General features: G+C 33.1%; 1 protein-coding gene across 3 annotated transcripts in view; it reads left to right on the top strand.

The window, feature by feature from the left end:
* The window catches only part of LOC123675022 (TBC1 domain family member 1), a 95,816-nt gene that overhangs the window by 53,851 nt on the left and 21,632 nt on the right, over positions 1-20,333 (top strand). Inside the window, exons 1-5 of one of the 3 annotated variants that reach the window (XM_045610250.1) lie at positions 6,001-6,308; positions 18,079-18,201; positions 18,255-18,425; positions 18,525-18,827; positions 20,143-20,260. In XM_045610250.1, the coding sequence (XP_045466206.1) occupies positions 6,237-6,308; positions 18,079-18,201; positions 18,255-18,425; positions 18,525-18,827; positions 20,143-20,260 (787 nt within the window). In that variant the 5' untranslated portion in view covers positions 6,001-6,236. Of the gene's footprint in view, positions 1-6,000; positions 6,309-6,484; positions 6,644-18,078; positions 18,202-18,254; positions 18,426-18,524; positions 18,828-20,142; positions 20,261-20,333 lie in introns of those variants that run through there. The other 2 variants (XM_045610251.1, XM_045610249.1) reach the window with 2 other exon arrangements.

Below are 20,333 nucleotides of genomic sequence, written 5' to 3'. Positions count from 1 at the left end.
CCCGACTTCGTTATCTAGTGAGAGGATCTCAGAATCCCTTTGAGCTAAAAAAAAATGAATAGCCCATTTTCAGTTTCGATTTCTGAGGAAATCAATTTGGTGAAGACCGCAACCTCATATATTCAACTGTGTTCAAGATATGAGAGAAAATTGGAAAACGACGTGAAATGAAGAGTTCTCATCACTTCTTTTTTACTGGTCCTATCAACATGAAACAAAACATTCTAGAAGCACTTTTTTTATTAGGATCCACAAGTGTATTGTGAATATACATAATCCAAGTTTTTCATAACAGGTCACTTTCCGGATTGCTTGAGCACCTAATTGCATTGTGAGGTTTTGGTTTCAAATTTGTGTATCTACAGAAGATAGAATTGAGTAGATATTATTACATTAATATGCATTTCATCAAGCGTGTAAAAATTTTTGACTTGTTGCATCCAGATCCAATGTTTCCTGAAATATTGAATTGCCAATATTCGTATTCCAGGGACCTTTTTTGAAGAGTATTTATCGTAAATTTGAAGGGTGGTAACGATGAGCTGATTATTATCAATTTCAAACTCAAGTGGTGTAACTACTAAGTTTCTATAGAATTAAGTTATAATGAATCTATTGCAATTGTTTTTTTACGGAAGAAATAGATCAAATGGGTAGTCGCAACTCGCAGATAAAAAACAACAAAACAATCTATTCTGAATGAAATGAGCATTCAGTGAAAGCAAAAACTCAAATACAAGCCTGAGGGAACTGCGTTGACATTGAAATTATATTTTAAAAATAAATAGCATCACGATTGATTCGACCATAAGCTGTTCTAAACGATTTGTTTACAATCCGAAGCGTTTTTTTTTTCTACTCGACGGTCAAATAATGAAAACAAATCAATAAAACAAATTTTAAATAGGTGGCATGTGGCATTGAGAAAGTCGATTGATTTAATCCCGGAAGGAATTTGTGAGCAGAGATGCCAAATTTATTTGGGAGGTGGAAACATGAGATCCAAATATACGGAGTGGCTAACATCGCCTATTAAATATTGATACGCTTCTATATAAACATGAAGGATATAATAGAATTGTTGACTTATATGAATAATTCTCATCTCATCAACGTATTTTCAACCATTAAAAGATTTTTTTAATATAAGTAATATTAGACATTCCGTATATTTGGATCTCACATTTCCTCCTTCAAAATATACTGAGTGACGAAAGTTACCGATATTATTGATACACTTGCATGAACTGAACAAGCAGAAAAGATTAAAATTTTTGATTTTAATTTAAGAACAATTCATACAATTACATGCAATCAAGTAAAGTTAATTTTTTATCGAATCCTTTGCAAAGGTTAGAAGGTACATTGCCATTCAAGAGGTTATCAGTGTGGAAATTTAGTGTTAAAATTATAGGTATATCAAAGGGTGTAATTGGCGCATGAATGAAGAGCGTTCAAAAGCTTCTGATGTCACGTCAGTTAATTCTCTATGATTATAAGACAGGATCAACATGAACATTTAAATTAAGCTTGAAATTGTTATATTTGCTTGAAAATCTCATCTCAGTGGAATTTGTTGTTATTGAAATATTAGGTAATTATTTTCGAGTCTGCTTGAAATTTCTATATCTATGGTTATCATGACGCTCTCAACACGAAATTAGGTATTTGTCATTCAAGATTCTTCTTGAAATTTCTATGATTCCGTGATGTAATCAGCTAGAAATATTGAACCAAGCTTGAAATTGTTATTCCCTATCAACACCCAAAATTTCTACTCCGTCGTTTTGTTGTTGACAGAAATATTTTGTAATTTTTTAGTTGATATTCTTCTTGAGTTTTCGATGTTTCTGATAATGCGACAAATATATACTTTTGCACGAAATTGTTGTTTTCAATACAGATGCAATCTCGATCGAATGTGCAGTTCTGAAATTATTAGTATAATAATGGCTATCAACCAAGCATTTGAAATCTGGACCTACTCTGGAAATTTCAATTTTCTAGCACTTTTTGTGTGGGAGTTCTCGTGTTTATCAAAAGCCGGACGGACGTAATTTCTTGAATTTGATTACAAACTTACCATCAGTGAATCGAACCTTATCATTTGAGACTATTTTATATTATCTGTTCAAAATTGAATTATAAATTGATCTCTACAAGGAACGAATGCTCAAGAACAAAGAATTCAAATATTTCATTATATTTATTATTTATTGTGTATTTCAAATTGTAATGGTATATAAGTATTTTATTATTATTATTTATTTATTATTCAATATTACAGACTGACTACGAAAGTTTGGAGATTTAACAATTCTGAGAAATGATGCTATACAATTTGAATACAATGAGAACAATGAGAAATTTTCTTTATTGTTGAATTTTGTATCCCTGAATGGAGCTCACCGCTCTATAAACTTTTGTCTAATTTCAGTTTTCATTCTGAATATTAGTTTGGGGTAGTCCTTAACTTGAGCATTACTGAAATTCACTGGCATTTTTCAACCTGCCTTCTATGAACACAAATTATAAACGGACACCAGGTGATTTTATTCAAGTTCAATCAGTTTAAATTCTCGAAAAAAAGACATCTCACGGAAAAATTTTTGAAATAGAAGGGTAAAGGTTTTGAGGGTAAAGTCCACTTATGCTCTTGCATTTAATTCCACCTTGTGAGGTGTACAAGAGTCAACTTTGAAATTTGAAATGAAAACCCCTGTTTCTCATTACAGATTTGTATTCTGCGGCAAAAAATACAGTTTAAATAAAGTTTTTTATAAACACATTTTCACGAATCGTCACAGATTCGAGTTTGAATTTTTCACATAAAATTTTAGTCGTAAATTGTCCAATATTGTTCGTTGTTATGTAAAACTTTCTACGCATGGAGATATCCGCCTGACGGATATTTCTAGTAGATTCCAAAAAAATCATCCGGTAAATATACATGAATTATTCATTATTTATTGAAATTGAAATCGTCTGCTTCGAAAATGAAATTCATGATAATAAAATACGAGTATGAAATATTTCGAGTTTACAGTGGGCTCGGTATTATACATACATATAAGACATAATTTTTCGGCTGAAATAATATTAAATATTAAGAGTGATTACCACCACGTATTTTTTCGCTTATCGGTCAAACTTTGGTACCCATTCATTTCCCCTTTGGCGATCATACGATTACCAAACTTTATACGTTGTACGAGGTTGTATACATCCACTTCATCTTCTTTCTTTTCTTCGAAACAAATAAAAAGCACTGTACGACCGACTTTCACGGAATTAGAATTTCACCTCTTTTTTGATATTTGGTAGGTTTTTCTCACGAATATTTTAAAAATATACCAGTGCTTTGTACGAAGAACATCGTCTATATTTTTGCGAAAAACGAAAAGTTACTGAAATTTGGTTTTTTTTTTATTCGCGAATTGAAATTATTCACTTTCTTCCATATAGATTATTGTTCGAGGAAATTATGACAAAATTCCATAAAAATCTGTGATTTGTAAGAAGAAATATCTCTAATTTCATTTTTAACTGAATAACCACGTACAACCGAATTCGAATTATATAACCATTGATTGAAATGAAAGTCAGATTGAGAGAAGAAAATATTGGCAGAATAACAATTCAACTTGATGTGGAATATCATACTCGTATATGGTGTATTGCAGAAACAGAAGAAATAGAAAAATTTATTTGATGTATCCCTACTCAAAATATCTGCTATGACCATCACAAATGCAGTACCCTTCACAATGTAAGTAGGTGCTGTGAGGAAATATTAAACCTTGAGCATTTTGATTACAGACACATCTGAAAATTTAAATTTTCTCATAATATTCAACATTAATCATGACGATATTCGTCATACCCAAAAAATAAGTAAAAAAAATTGCCAATGAATAACACGACTGGTTTCATGTTATTCTTGTGAGCAAGATTCTCCTAGAATCTCCTGGCAATATTTCCAAAGTCCAAAGGTTGTTACTAAACAAGTCGCACGGGTTCATTTCAACGTCAATATGAATAACTCTTTCTCTTCCTCTCTCTCTGTCTCATTATTTCTAAGATCTGTGTTCAATTTCTAGATAATAAACACAAAATAATTAGTTTTTCCAATTTCCCACATAACTTCGAAAAAACGTTGGACGGTATCTTTCGGAAAAGTTGTTTGGCTTTCAATGATCAATTGAATAGGCTTTCAAGGATATTTCAAATCACAAAGAATTATTGTTTTCCATGAAAACAAAGCTATTTTTCCGATTTCTCATTGCTTGATGAATATTCTGATCGAAGTTCAACAACAACAAGTTTTGAGACGTTTCTGCAATGAAGTATTGAAGATGTTTAATATCGAATTCGTAGCCAAATAAATAAATGTTCTCCTTCCAACCTACAATTTGTTTTTTAAAACTCGAATTGAAATTTCAACGAGATAATTTAATTTCACAGTTCCCTACCTATAGCAAGGAAACATGCAAATTTTATTTAGAAATATTGTTATTGTGATGTAAACAAATTTAAATGGCACAGAGCTTTGATTTCAGGAGTTATTTTGGAGATCCAAACACAAAAGAAGAGTATGTTTTATTACCATAATATAATAAAGGTTCGTTTTTATTGTCATATATAGTTTAGATCAATACTTTGCTATTAATAGAATAAAATTGAAAAAAACACTTTTATTGCATTTGGAGTAGCTCTAGGAAGGCTTCACACTTTTCCTCTGCATCGAAACTTTGCTGCAATAAATATCCCCTTTTGACATAATTTATATAAGACACAGGAAACACCTTCAGTAGAACTATAAAAAGACACCAGTTGTTGGAGAATAATTATACAAGGTGTTCATGAATTGAAGGTACAAAGGAGATATTACTTGGACAATTTTAAGAAACAAACTCCTATCAACCTAGGCGGCAAACTCTCATTTTTGATATACAGTCCTACTTTTCTGTGATGATTAACCAATTTATCGAATCTTTATTATACAGATTGGGTAAATAAGTACCAAAACTTATAATTACTTTATTCATCACAGCCTAGGTATTTACTGGATCTTTATAATAATTGGATTTTCCTGAGGATTAGGTACTAAAAAATTGTTTAGGTTTTTTCTCTGAATCGGTAGCAGATAAGACAAAACTATAGATAATAAAAAAGTGTAGTATTAGACCAAAGTTTCTTTTCACATTTTTCTTAACTTCCAGTGGTTCAACAAAAAAACAAAGCCGTAGGATTTTTCTCCTCAAAATGATCCAAGAAATCTCTAATTTTTGTGTGTGATTTCAATACACAGTGTAGATTTTATTTAGTTATGCATATGTATGTTACCTATATACTCATATAACTTATACTAGTTATGGTATAAGGTACGAAGCTCAATTCAACTTTATGGTACGATTACAGTGAGTATGGACAATTGCACATTCTCATAAATCCAATGTCGATTTATAGTCTTGATACCATCCGGAGTAGAAGACAAAACATCCGGTGAGAAACAGACTAGAATTCGGATAAAAACCCGCAATTTTCCTCTATTTCTGTTAAATTTGTTAAACAATCCGCCTGAGAATGCCTTCGTAATTTCATTGAGTATATTTTGATATCGTTAAAATATGAAGGAATACATAGGTGGGGCTGTAGTTTGGTTGAACAAAGGAATAGCCAGAATGTACCAGAAATTTTATATTGTCATCATAGACTTAGCTTGTTAAAGGTCTAAGTCTACTTTTGAATTGGATTGCATTTTGCGTTGAAAAACCCGAACCTCTGCAAACCAATTTTATTCTACGTTTAGAGTACTTTCATAAAAGTCTTAAATGGAATATTGTCCTTTATGTCAACGATTCGAGTCCAGACGAGGCGTGGAATGACATACGCCAAACACCCTTGCATCTCAATTAGCTTATCGGATCAATATCCCACTCTAGGAGTTTCATGAAAAACATTGGAAATTGATTAGAGTTTCACACCATTCCTCATACACAAGCCACTAATTGAATGGGTGATATCTGAGTATTTTTAGAGATGTGGACGTCACACTGTACATAACGTTCGGAAGCTGAAAATCCTAGACGTCCCATTTCAATGTTGAGCGGATCATTCGATCGTGAAGAGAATTTATGGAGTTAAACAGGTGAATTTCGAAAGCGTTTTGAGGGTAGAGGTTGGAAAAAGAAGTGTTCGAGTGCAACGTTTTTGTGCAGTGAACTTTTGTGAATATGATTGGTGTGCCTGTTGGATTCAGCCCCTATGTTTCTCATAGCGATGCCGCAATGATGAATAAGAAGAAGGTTAGAGATGATGAAGACATCATTTTTTACTATTCAACTCGTATGAAGAAAAAATTGTATAATGAATATGAATGATTATTAAATATTTCGCGGTACTTTCAGTTTAATCGAACCAATTGATGATTGTGTATTGTCAAGATTTGGGTAACCGATTTGTAATTTCATTTCACGCCTTCAGAACTCATGGATCAGATTTTCAGTTTTGAAGGATTGATGGGGTATAAGAATCAATCCTTGTACCGAATATAAATAGCTCCCAAATCTTTACAGAAAAGCTTCGGATGGCAAATCACTTCAGTTTCAAAATTGGAATACAATCCAAAACAAGAACAATGGTAATTACAATTTTGTTAGATTTAAGAACTGACACCTTAGGTTATCCTCATCATATCTTCGTTAACCATGCCATAATTTTGATAGTATAAAATTCTTGTGAACTATTTGTAATTCATTTTTTTTAATATATCGAAAGAAAAATTAAAAAAATACAGTAATGATCTGATGTCAGGATGTTGCAAACTTGTTCAAAGGACTTGTTGATGCCCTTAATAAGAAAAAATGATTAAAAGACTCTGGTCAACGATGGTTTCCAAGTTTTGGGGTACTTGAAGTAGACAAAGCGATAAAAACTACAAATGTAATAAAGGTAAATGAGGGTAATAAAGCCTAGCTAGAAGAGATTTGAAACTAAATGAAAATTATTAGCATGAATCAACAAATTTCAATGTAAATAAATCTTAAACATCAAATACTGCTGTAGAGAAAAACAATATTAAACATTTTCAAAAACCTCGTCAGTGGGCTTTATTATACTACAGTGGGATAATGAAGCCTAATACTTCAACATACATAAATAATCAAAATAGGCTTTTTATATTTGGTATCTGATGTCAATAGTTGCTTATTAGTATTTTATCATGTTTAGCTCTCAAAACTAAAATAAAACTTCTTGGTTCAACAGCCATCAGTACATTCAAAGTGTTCTGTATCATCGGCGGATAAGCGAACAAACTCCTCATGATACCACTTTCCGTATTTGAAGCATTGCCTCATATCTACCATCCTGTCCTCTTAACAACCCTGACAGTACTAGTTCGCCTGGTTTCATTTATAACTTGTTTCGCTCTATTTTATTTCTTCCTTTATTTTTGTTGAATAGGCCCTAATACCCGCCGACAACGTTTGTGCAAAAACAGAAAAACAACATTATTCAAATTATGGCTATAATATTCAGATCTGAAAGATCGAGGAAGTATGAAATGATGTGAAAATAAAACATATGGTTGAATTTTTGAGTGAAATATCGTAGAAGATACTAACAGTTCATTCGGTCAATTTCTTGTTATTTAAGCCACGCAATCATCCCTCAAAATGAATAATACCACTCTGATTGAAACAACGAGATCTTCCCCATCACGACCGATTTGAGGCGTCACTTATGAATGTTTGCTACCTATGGATATGACTCTGAACACCTGCGACCATTTTAAATTGAATTTCTGTTACTTAGGCCTTATTAACCGACAGGCCTTAATACCCGAAACTACCTTGATCATACCTTTTGAACCCGGGAACATATTTTAATAGTATTTTGCTACTTTATCAGTAGATAAAGTAGCAAAATACTATTAAAATATGTTTCCCTATTGAATTATAAACTCATTATTCAACTGCTTTTGAGCAATTAATAGTATCTATTAACAAACAGCGTGATTTATAATAACTCACTGCTATAACTCACTATTATAAATCGGAAAATATGGATCTGTGCTTCTATACTTCTCTGCTTCTATTCGATTGGCCGAAAGGGAACATTCCATTATTGTTATTGAGGGGAGGAATGTCCGAGGGAATGTCACTTTTGACGTTTTCAAATTAAGTTGATATCTAATTATTGTGAATGTTTTGCTGAAAACGATTAATTCAGATAGTGAAGATGAAATATTATAAAGGTATACATTTCCAAAAGACAAACAGCTAATGTTACCATACAGAATTAATTGCTCGAAAAAATATAAAGAAGTTTGAAGAAATTTTCAAGATTGGTGTAGCAGTAAGATCATTAAGTAGTCGTTTACAGGGAATATTTTTTGGTATATTTTAATGCATTTTTATAGGCAATTATTAGGGTTTTTCAATAAATTTCTATGTCTGTACTCTGTACTGGATTCGAGCTAGCCGAAGCTAGTTCGATTGTGATTGGTAGCACTAAGTTTCCATCTCTCTTGTACGGGATCGAGCACATCATGTTTATTTCCCGTTCCTTCTGTCTTTATTCTAAGTCTGTATTTTTTTCTTAGTATTTATTGATATAGTCGTAGATAAAGTATAGTATTCAACTTGCGGTAATGGTCATAACTCACTTGATGAATTACAGCACTCGCCTGCGGCTCGTGCTGCAAACATCATCTGCGTGAGTTATGACCTACATTACCGCTCGTTGAATAATATACTATTATTGCTGTTCTTCATGAACGTTTTGTAATTTTTAAGGGGTACGTATTTATCGTCTTTACTTAAGAAATACTTAACTAGACGTAAAAGTATCTGCTTCGCTGTGTTGCTCATTCAATGTTTATTTTATTTATAGTTTATTATTTCTCTATTTTCATTGGAATCATAAAGCCAAAAGATCATAATAACAGCATTCTTGAATGGCATACTATCCAGCTAGTCTCTCTGTTTTGAAGCGGGATTCAGCCAATGTCGTTGGCTTCAAAATTGATATGGGTACCTTTGAACACGAAGTACACTAGACAAACTTTGATGGATAATGTTCAAGATACCGAAATTACCCATATCAACTTTGAAGCCGATGTTACTGGCTTCAGTGCAGAGAGACTTGCTGGATAGTGTGGCCTTCAAAAATACAGTTATTATATTATTACAAACAGAGCAATAATTGCTCTATTTGTTTTCTTTCGAATTAGTAGGGCCTGAGGTGATCTTATCATAATACAGGACCGCCGCCAGGACCGGCAAACCTGGCATTTTGCCGGGGTGCCAAATTGTAGGGGCGCAGACATACTTTTTAATACAAAATGTTTTCTGAGTGAAAATACCACTCTTTTTAGTGAAATAATAGTTAACTATAGTTATGACAATACCCTGTAGGTCCTAAAATGCACCTTCAAGAGATCGAATAGACGCTCTCAACTAGCAATGAAAATACTAAGTAGGTACTAAAATCCCACTTTTTTTTGCTATAAACTGCCTTACTTTCAAACAATTCAGGAAGTTTCTTGACGAAATCGACAAACGTCCTTTGATAAATTTAAGAAGATGGTTTCAAGTTAAAAAATACGTTTTCATATGTAACTGAAAAGATGCCTGAGAAAAAAACAAAGGCTCCTTCAAAGAAAATCCAGATAAAAAGGCAAAGCAGGGCGGCGAAATTTTATTTTGCCGGGGCGCCAAAATGTCTAGCACTAGAAGATCTAATTGCATGAAATTCATTTAAAAAATTTGTAGTTGATAATTAATAATTCAAAAATAAAAATATTTCCTTCATTGACTATTGCACAAGTATAACCTAAATAAATCAATAAAATAATAGGAAATTGTTTTAAAAATTTCAGCACAGAACATACGAATGCAATATTTTTCATTAAAAAGTTTTAGCTTTGGTAAAACCACCATTAATAATCTGAAATTAAAAGAAATAACACGCATTCAAACATCTTATATTGATTCAACCAGATTTGCTGGAAAGTATAAAGTAGCTACCTATTTGACGTTTTTGATCCTAAAGATAATTGAACACAACGTTTCTAAAGAACACTCACATTAACACTTCATATGTTGTCGCTGTACTTACAGTTCTCAATCTTCATAACAAAATTTTCAAACAATACTTATTATGGGATTATCGATTATATGACTTCAACTACAAAAAATATCTACATGCCTACTAAGTGAATAACATATAAGCCGATTGAATTTTTGTAGCAATTCGATTTATTTCTTCTGTATTCTAAAATCAAAACATCATTTATTTATTTACTAAAGCGAATAATATTTTCAAATACATGAAGTATTTTTAGAGGAGACACCAAAATTTAGGACGGTAACCTTGTGATCCATTTTAAGATCATTATTTTATCCGACTACAATGTTATAGCTTTTTTCCGTATTCAAAAAAAGTGACATTTTTGTGAGGATCAAGGATGTTGACAATGTACTCGCCTTTCATATGCCATTTAGGATCCCACAGAATTGTTGTATTCGATTCAATATGATGACATTGTTGTGGTTATTTTACCTATATAATGGGTTCTGAAGATATAGTCCTCTTGAAAATATATGATCTTAAAACTCGGCTAAAATATTCGTTTGATTTATTACACATACATACAAAATTGAATTCTAACCTAGTTGAATATGTTCTTTGGAGATATAGAATCTATGGTTCTTAAAACGTGATAATAAATTATTATAATCAATCTACAAACAAAATTTCAACTGGATTTGTTCTATTCTCACAGAGATTTTATGTTATTTTTCGATTTTTTTTTGTTTCTAACTAAGCAGTCAACAGAAAATTTCGGACAATGCTTGAAATTATTATTTTATACATAGGAAGATGCAAAATTCCAACTCGCTTATTTCCTGTGCACTGAAATATTGAATATTCTTCTACGAAATTCTTCAGTGATGCCTTGAAATTGTTTTAATAATACAAAATGCAAATTTTCAACTCGATCAAATCTGTAACCAAGGAATTATCAGCTAAATAATATTTCGAAGGCGATATTGATATATGGAACCCCTAGTCGGATTTTGCCAAAAGAACCGAATATACATATATACAGTTCCGTGGTCTTCAAGAACGCATAAAAAACAAATGTCTAAAGGTGACATTAGGTGTGTGCTTTCCTCAGAGCAATAAACATGTTTATTACTCTATGGTGCTTTCCTTGTTTTTTTGTTTACTCTTCTGTCATTTAGTGGAACATGTAACTTCGAGTAAATAACTTGGGAGTTATATTCAAACATCATTAGTAGTCTCGTTTTCTGAAGGCCATTCCCTGAACTCGGTCATTTCGTCTTAAAGTCCGTATTTTTTTGAATTTTCGTCCGAATATGGCTCAAACGGAATTTTGCACGAAGTTTGAAATTCCTCCTATATAAACACACAAAATTCCAATTCGGTCGGATCTTTTGTCACTGTAATATCAGGTTTTTGTTTAGATATACTGCTAGAATTTTCTTGATGGTCTGAAATGGTTTTGTATACACAACCATGGTTCTATTGATATCATCACACTATTGAGATCATCTAGTTACGATACCGAATTAAAAGTTTTTTTTGACAAAGGTGAATATTGACAGAACGCTGGATCTCAATGGAAAATCTTGCCGAAGACACTTCGTAAGTGAATCAGAAATCGGATTGAGAATTAATTTCGAATAAACTATTTCATATTTGTGGGAAAAATCACTCTGATTTAAATAAATCTAAAATACATTACATGTATAATGGGATCGAACAAGGGTAGCTTTATTATTCAGAATTCATGCATGTATCTTTGGTCTCTAGAGCTTTCCACCTTTTCTCCATTTCTGTATAAAGTTCAAATAGGTCCCGTCTGGGTTTTGAATGGTCCTCTCTCAAACCTGGAGCGATCCACCATTGGTGATGGTGGAACTTCAGGAACTGGTCATACTCCTCGTGCCTGTCTCTTGTTGAATTGCTGACGATGATGTCATAATGTTTCAATCCATGGTAAGTGGAGGTAGCCATCCAAATACAATCGGCTACCATCAAAGCTGATGGGATTATGCATTCGTAGTACTTCTTATAGAATGCCCAGGATAAGTGATAGCGGGTGAAGAGGTAGTTTACCATTAATCGACCCATTTTTACGGAAATTTGGAATTTTGATACTTGCCGGAATGAATGTGAATCTTGACAGGATGATCTCGTGACAGAAATGACAAATTTTAGATGCATAGACTTTCTGATTATGAATTCTGATATAATAGGATTTGTAATTCTGTTGAATAGCGGAAAATCTATGTATCCGCAAGACTTCCATTAAAAGCAGTTTGTTATCATGCCCATCAGGTAGTTTTTATTCTTCTTGAATTACATGAATTGGAAATACACTGAAAGGCAAGATTGTTAAGATTAAGATTTAATTAAGGAGGTTCCCTTTCATTGCGTCCTAATGATCTATTGTGCACTTCATCAGAGCTATTCTTTCTACGACGTGATCTACCGCTCGCCTTCCAGTTCCAGAGTTCTAATAAACTGCAGTATCTAGGATGGCCTCAAGGAGGCTAATTCCTCACTTCTTGAAATCACGTGTCCAAAGCAGATTTTGCGTTGGCCAGACATGGCGAGGTATTCCGTCATCAGGTGATACGGAGTTTCTTTCTTCTCCCCATAGTATCTGCACTCGTCAATTTCTGCTACACCGCTACACCCATTCTCATGAGCTGTTTCGTAAGGCGCCAATGCCCTGTGAGGAAACCAGTGAGGAGGTGTAATATATTTTTGCTAAGATCCAGATACTTTTAGGATCTCGTAGTTTCAAAGTTTCGAAAAAACTTTTTGGAGTGATCCCAACCAGGAAGATTCCGCCAGAGTGTTTCTCTTTCGGTATTTTCCTCCTCCTGAAACTCTTTCTTGTAGGCAAGATTTTTACGAAAGTATTTCTCATATAAGGTAAATGTTTCGCATTTGACAGAATTCTTGCAGATCTCTTGGGTATAGGGAAATGAATCAGCATTTGTTTTTTCAATGATCCAACTATGCTCAGTGCAGGAATTTTTTTTTTGTATTCTTGGCGGACTTTTGAAAGCTTACATATAAACAGTCTTACTGTCGTAAGTCCTTTTTTTGCAGAGAAAATTATTGAATATAATTTTTTCAATTGTTTGAGTATTTTCTTTTTCATATTATCTGCAGATAAAGTTTATTATTATCATTATAATTAAAAAAATTGTTTTTTCACAACATTTTGCGGAGATAATATTTTGCATTCGGCATATAATCTATTCTCCAGTAAAAGGTGTTGTAAAACCATTAGAACATTTACATCAGAATAATCTACTAAATATTTTCCTCTGGGATTGGTCAATTTATCTCTCTGAAGCAGTCATTTTGTTTTGGTAGCACTTATCTAACTTGTTGTTCATTTTTCAGTCACAGATGCTAAATTATCATGACAACTTTCTCGATTTACCAGCACGTACAAATAATAAAACTCTATCATCAAGTATGAGTGTTCGTTACTGCAAATGTTGAGTGCTTTTCTCCCATTTTACATGAGATGCCTTCAAAATTAACTCAACATCGAATTTGAGACAACCGTTTCGGTAAATATAACGACACTGCGTGTTCAGTTCAGATACCGATATTTTACTACTTAAATGAAAAGTTTGTCGATCTTTTTCTGGTTCAACCGCACCATGTCCTCAATTTTCTCATAAAAATACCCAGAAGGTTGAAAAATATTTCGATATGTGGTGAAAAAGTTGAATTATGCGATTATAACAGTAAATTTTGTTCCTACTGATTATCAACTCAAAACAAATTTCTAGTTTTTCACAGATAAATCAGAAACCTCTGCATTTAAGCTTGACGCTTGTGGAAGGTAATAGCTTTTAGGTACAGTATCGACAAGCCTAGCAGATGCCAATCTTATTTAGCCTATTCTGAAAATTCATTCATCATAATTCATCGGAAAATAAAAAAAAAAAGATGTCTGGCACTATTGTACTATGCTCTTTTGATGCTCGCTTGAGGGCTCATTGCAAACCATCAAGTTTATATCTATATTTTGTACATGAATATTCGAGAGATTATTATCACACGTTCTGTTCATTAACTTTGTACAAGCAAAAAAACATTAAAGGAAACTGTTGAATTTCATGCTTAATTCAAGCCTCAAAAAGGGGCCGGAAATCACGCGCATTTCAAGCACGGACCATCAGGCTCAGAAATACTTACACAAAAAGGCCCAGTGTGATATGGCATTTAGGAAGAACAATTTACTCAATTGAATTTTTTCGCGTTTTTGTATGTTACATCAGATTAGGAAAGAAAAAATAACATTCGCAAGAAATTTTACTGTCGAATTCACTATTATGGTCATAAATGGAAATTTTATCTTTACACGTAATGATCTCCCAGGCCCGGTCTGGCTTCACTGGAGACCCTCGGCTAGATGCTGATTTGGGGCCCCCTTTCAGGAAATAAGACAAGAACCTATCACGGCAGACAAAACGTGCTCTTGAATAATTTTAAATTATGGTTGTTGAGGTTTGAATGAATCTCGAAATATTCTGCCTCCAGCAGCAAATTTAGATTAATTTATTATTGTATCTCTAATTGAAAGAACCTGATTATGCATTCAGTACTCCTTGGAAGTAGTTATAATTGAAGAAGAATGAGAGTTCAATGAGAGACCAATTACGTAACTACCCAATTTCTGGCCATATGTCTGGATTTACAATCAAACTGACCATCATGTTTTTTTTTAATACGGTTTACTGACGTCAATTATTTATCTTTGGCAGTTTCCTTCAACACACTTTCATCAATTATCGAAGATAGAGCCTTAGAGACTTTTGCAGTCTATAAAGTTTGTATGTTGTTTTTTGTTTCTTTCACCCATACTACCATTCGCGTGTAACATTAATCCAGAAAAACTGCAGATTCTTCCACCAATCCAAACAAGTTTTCTGTCTCTAGTACCTTTACTGCTGAATCAGCTACTAGGTTCAAGACGTGATAGATACGTCATATTTTCATTTACCTTTTTAAGGTGAGCCTGTAATTCTTTCATGTTATTTTTTCCGTCGAATGAGCATGAAACGATATTCGCCTCCAGAATTCCTTACTTGGTTAATTCTGGAGTTACACGCTTGTACAATGCAAGACCACTCGAGTCTTCAACTACAGTAATTTCTAGAAGCCTTTCATAAACTTTTCATCGAATGACATATCGCACAGAAATAGCCAATTGGTACATAATGCTTCCTATATCTTGGGTAAAGTCTACCATAACGTTATGAATAATGCTATCGTGGAAGCCTTTCAAAATTATATTGCGTTTTATCGAATCAATTGTTTTTATTAACTTGTTCAAATAAAAGATTTTGACAAAAATGTCAATACAGAACCTTGCCCATAATGTCTATTTGTTGTTCATTTTAAAACGTTTAAATGAAATAAACTTGTCAAAAAAACATATTTTTAAAAATTGGTTTAGTTTAGTTTTGTTCGGCTGGGGCCCCCTCGGGCCGGGGCCCTCGGCGATTGCCGACCTGCCGACCTGGCCAGACCGGGCCTGTGATCTCCCATCCAAGTGAGAATCATTACGACTAACAAATGGTGACGTAGACCCTAGCTGCCACCATTTATTGCTTGTCCTGTCTTTCCATCCTGACGTATGAGAGAGTGCTCATAAGCTCCCAAGTAGGTCTACGTCAGTATCTTCTCTATTTTTTCTATATTTCGCAAAAATTTCGCCCAAATTTTCTGGTGATGCAGTCAACATGAAATTTTGCATCAAAATAATAGGTTTATTTAAATTTTCCATATTCTGCTCGAAAGGTTTCAGGTTCTTACGACGTTTATGGACCGCACGAAGCGAGAATATTGGGTATTTCTTTTGCAATATTCTTTTTGGATTTAATATGATCCTGTTAATGTTTTGACGAGTCAGTTCAACTTTGTTTGGTTTTTTTTTCGTTATTCTTCTCGATTTTTCTTTGGTTCTGATGACATGATCTGAATAAAATTTCGTACTAAGCTTGATACTCATATTAGTTTAAATGAATTTTGGAGTTATACAGGGTGTCCCATAAGTGGCACGTCACAGTGACACCGGAGGTAGGTCAGCTAAAGAGGGACCTAACCAGCCTAACATGACCCCAGTAAAAGTTGCATGGTTTTCGAGTTATTACCAAATTACGTTTTTTAGTGAATTTTCACCTTTTTTAACATTGTCAGGGTCAGAATTCTGCTGGAAAGCTCTCGAAGCTTATTTTTTTGTTGTAATGGAATCTTAAATAGTTATTTAAGATGACATGAGTATGATTCTGTCAAAAAGTTATGTGGATTTCCGTAAATTAATGGATAAATCTTGATTTCAATTGCTAGCAAAACGAGAACTTCGACTTTGGACACCTGCTGTGAAAAAAAAATCCTTGAAACAAAACGAGCAAGTAACATCAAAAAATTGGGCATTTTAGACAGATTTAGAAATGGTACAATACACGAATCTTATGCCCATAAAACTAGGTATTTTCATCATTTTACCGATGCCCTACTTAACTAAGTTGAAACTAGGAACCCCGCTATCAGGTAATTTTGCCGCTTGCTATGACATTACATTTGATACCGGGCTTTGTTATTATTTGTAAAAGTCACAATAGGGAAAAAGATGGATTAGGGGAAGCGAAAAAGGAATATTATTGAGAAAAAAGAAAATTGATTAAAAACAAACTTAACTTTCGATTATTTATTTAATTCTTAAATCTAACTTACAGTAAATGTTCAAACTGTTTCCCTCGGACTCTAATGCATAAATGACACCGTTTTATAAAATTACGATTCAATTTTCTTAAACTAAAGTGTATGCAAAACCAATAAGAAGCGAGGAAGAATTGCGTGAACGCGTATTCGACGCAGCCCGGACCATATCGGAAATTAGTTTAAGAAAATTGAATCGTAATTTTATAAAACGGTGTCATTTATGCATTAGAGTCCGAGGGAAACAGTTTGAACATTTACTGTAAGTTAGATTTAAGAATTAAATAAATAATCGAAAGTTAAGTCTGTTTTTAATTAATTTACCTTTTTTTTCAATAATATTCCTTTTTCGCTTCCCCTAATCCATCTTTTTCCCTATTGTGACTTTTACAAATAATAACAAAGCCCGGTATCAAATGTAATGTCATAGCAAGCGGCAAAATTACCTGATAGCGGGGTTCCTAGTTTCAACTTAGTTAAGTAAGGCATCGGTAAAATGATGAAAATACCTAGTTTTATGGGCATAAGATTCGTGTATTGTACCATTTCTAAATCTGTCTAAAATGCCCAATTTTTTGATGTTACTTGCTCGTTTTGTTTCAAGGATTTTTTTTTCACAGCAGGTGTCCAAAGTCGAAGTTCTCGTTTTGCTAGCAATTGAAATCAAGATTTATCCATTAATTTACGGAAATCCACATAACTTTTTGACAGAATCATACTCATGTCATCTTAAATAACTATTTAAGATTCCATTACAACAAAAAAATAAGCTTCGAGAGCTTTCCAGCAGAATTCTGACCCTGACAATGTTAAAAAAGGTGAAAATTCACTAAAAAACGTAATTTGGTAATAACTCGAAAACCATGCAACTTTTACTGGGGTCATGTTAGGCTGGTTAGGTCCCTCTTTAGCTGACTTACCTCCGGTGTCACTGTGACGTGCCACTTATGGGACACCCTGTAAAGAAAATGAAATTTTCCCTAGTTGGATTTGGACCTTTAAGCACATGGAAATTCTAAGTTTCTAGGTCTTTCGGTATTTAAGGACGGACGGTCGGATAAACAGACTGAATTCAATTTAACAACGGATTCCTCATCGTTAGAGATCATTCCCGGTCCAAAACTGAAAAACTTCTTGACGAAATAATACAGCGATCTGTTCAGGGAAAGAGATTTCTATGAATAAATTAATTTCGACTGCGAGAAAAACAAGCTATTCTCCCCCTATTTTAGTTCATTGTCGGAAAATATTATGGAACTAATGACTTGTTCAATGGATTTTCAGGTTGCCGAACTCTACAAACAAATGAATGACCAAACAAATATGCATACATCGAAGTCATTGAGTAGCACCAACCTCACCTCATTATGTACAGACATTTCTCCAAGTTTGAGTAACTTTTTCGAGGTTAGTTCAAGAGAAATTGTTGATGATAAATTCCCTATGAGAAATATTTTTAGGTTCTTTATGTTGGAAACAGAAGAATAGAAGACAAAAATGTACCTGAATCTTTTATAGATGAATCAGTAGAAAAATTTAGAGATCATGATAAAGAGAAAAGACAGAAAAAATTATTAGTGAATATTGGACGTCTCAAGAGTGAGGACTTGTTGATAAGAAGAGGATCTGCTGTGAGTATAAAACTTTTATAAACGAATATTGTTTTCCTGAATTATTATGTTCAAATAGGCGAAAGCAAAGTATCAAATATAGATCGAATTTTTTTTTAGGACTCAGCAGCAAGTGAAGGGAGTTCTTCAGATAGCATAGTTTTCCAACCTCTCCAACGTTCTGTTTCTTCAGCCTCTAATTTAGGGGGTAGAACCCCAGAGATCCAGTCGTCAGATGAAAATTACGAGGTTGAAAAGTTTAGGGTAGAAGAAGCCAGTCGTAAAGGAGAGAACAAGGACGATGAAGATCAGAATAGAACCATGCTTTTACAAGTGGATAAGACTGATCTAAGGCTCATAAGTCCAGATAGGAAAAAAATATTAATGCATAAAAGTCACAGGGAGAGTGTTTCTTGCCATCAGGTGAGCCAAGTAGATTAAATTCATACTAAAAATTCATGAATATGTGCTTAAATATTTATTAGATCCACAAGAGCAATTATATGCAGAACTATAAGATCAACAAATTTATTCCGCCATATTTAAGATATCTGAAACTCTGGTGTGCTCACTTTCTCTTGAAAATCTTAAGATTGATGTGGCGACTAAGATGTCTTAAATACTGATGTGTTCACCGATTAGATTTTGTTTAAGATAATTTTTGCGACTTGGTTCCTTTTCTTCCTTAAGGTGGTGCTATACAAAGAATTAACAAACAATGTGATCATTTAGAAATTATCATTTGTTCTGTCAAAGTAGTTTATTATTGATTTAACCTCAAAACGGCATTGACAGAAGGACGACGTGACCGCCGTCATTAGAAACGATGCGGAAATCAAGTGAAAAGGGACCAATACGATTAAAATCCAAGAAAGCTTGTGCCTTCAAAACTCTCCACTTTAATCTTGAGGTTTTTTAAGAGTGAGTGAGCACACCAGTGTTTCATGAATTTTAGTGGTGACTTTTGAAGGGAGCAACCTTCTTGGATTTTAATGGTATTGATCCCTTTCTACTTGATTTCCGCATCGTTTTTTATGGCGAACACAACAGTATTTTAGACATCTCAGCCATATCATATGTCATTCCGTATAGTTTCAATGAGTATTTTGATTTATTTTATCTTTGAGCATCTAACACGGTTGTGAAATTTAACAAATCAAAATCAAATAATTCCTTCAACTGGATTTGCTTTTATTTTGCAAGATTTTACCGAAATTTATGTAATGGGATATGTGAAGTACTACTAGATTATTACTAGATATAACTATAATAAACCATCCATTCATACCCAAATAAATTTTCATTGATCAAAAATAATAATCAAAATCAATATCATGAATTGTGAAAGAGAAACATTAAAATTCTTTACAATAGTTTTAACTAACTTCCTATGACATAGGAATTATTCAATCCAAAAGTTAGTTTATTGTAGGTACCATAGATTACATATTTGTATTTATGTACAACTTCATTTTTTATATTTTTCTCCTTTTATAGACATGTTCGATTATTTGAATGCAACCAAATAGATTACTAAAGTGTAGTATCAAATTGATCCTAAACGGTTAGCTCATTGCATTCAAATCGATGGATTACAATATTATTGGAATTAATCGATTTTATACCAATATCATATAATCTTCTTTTTATCTATCTCTTTTTCCTCATTTGGAAAAAATCAATTGACCATCTATTGTCTTCAATTGAATCGTACCAAATTAAACACGTGATTTTTCAGGGTATTGTAAATAAGGACCATTTTTGCTTTATCTGTAAGGAAACCAAGAAAGGCCAAGGATATGTGGGATATTTCTTTAGGTGTAAATCAGATTCTATCACTAGTGACACAGTAGCAGGTGAGTTAATTTTTATATAGGTACAAGGTGTAATATAATTTTGTGCAAGCGGTGGTCTTAGCTTTAAATTTGG

This window comes from Harmonia axyridis, chromosome 3 (assembly GCF_914767665.1).
Source record: "Harmonia axyridis chromosome 3, icHarAxyr1.1, whole genome shotgun sequence".
Taxonomy (NCBI): Eukaryota; Metazoa; Arthropoda; class Insecta; order Coleoptera; family Coccinellidae; genus Harmonia; species Harmonia axyridis.
This window is presented reverse-complemented; position numbering and strand designations above follow the sequence as displayed.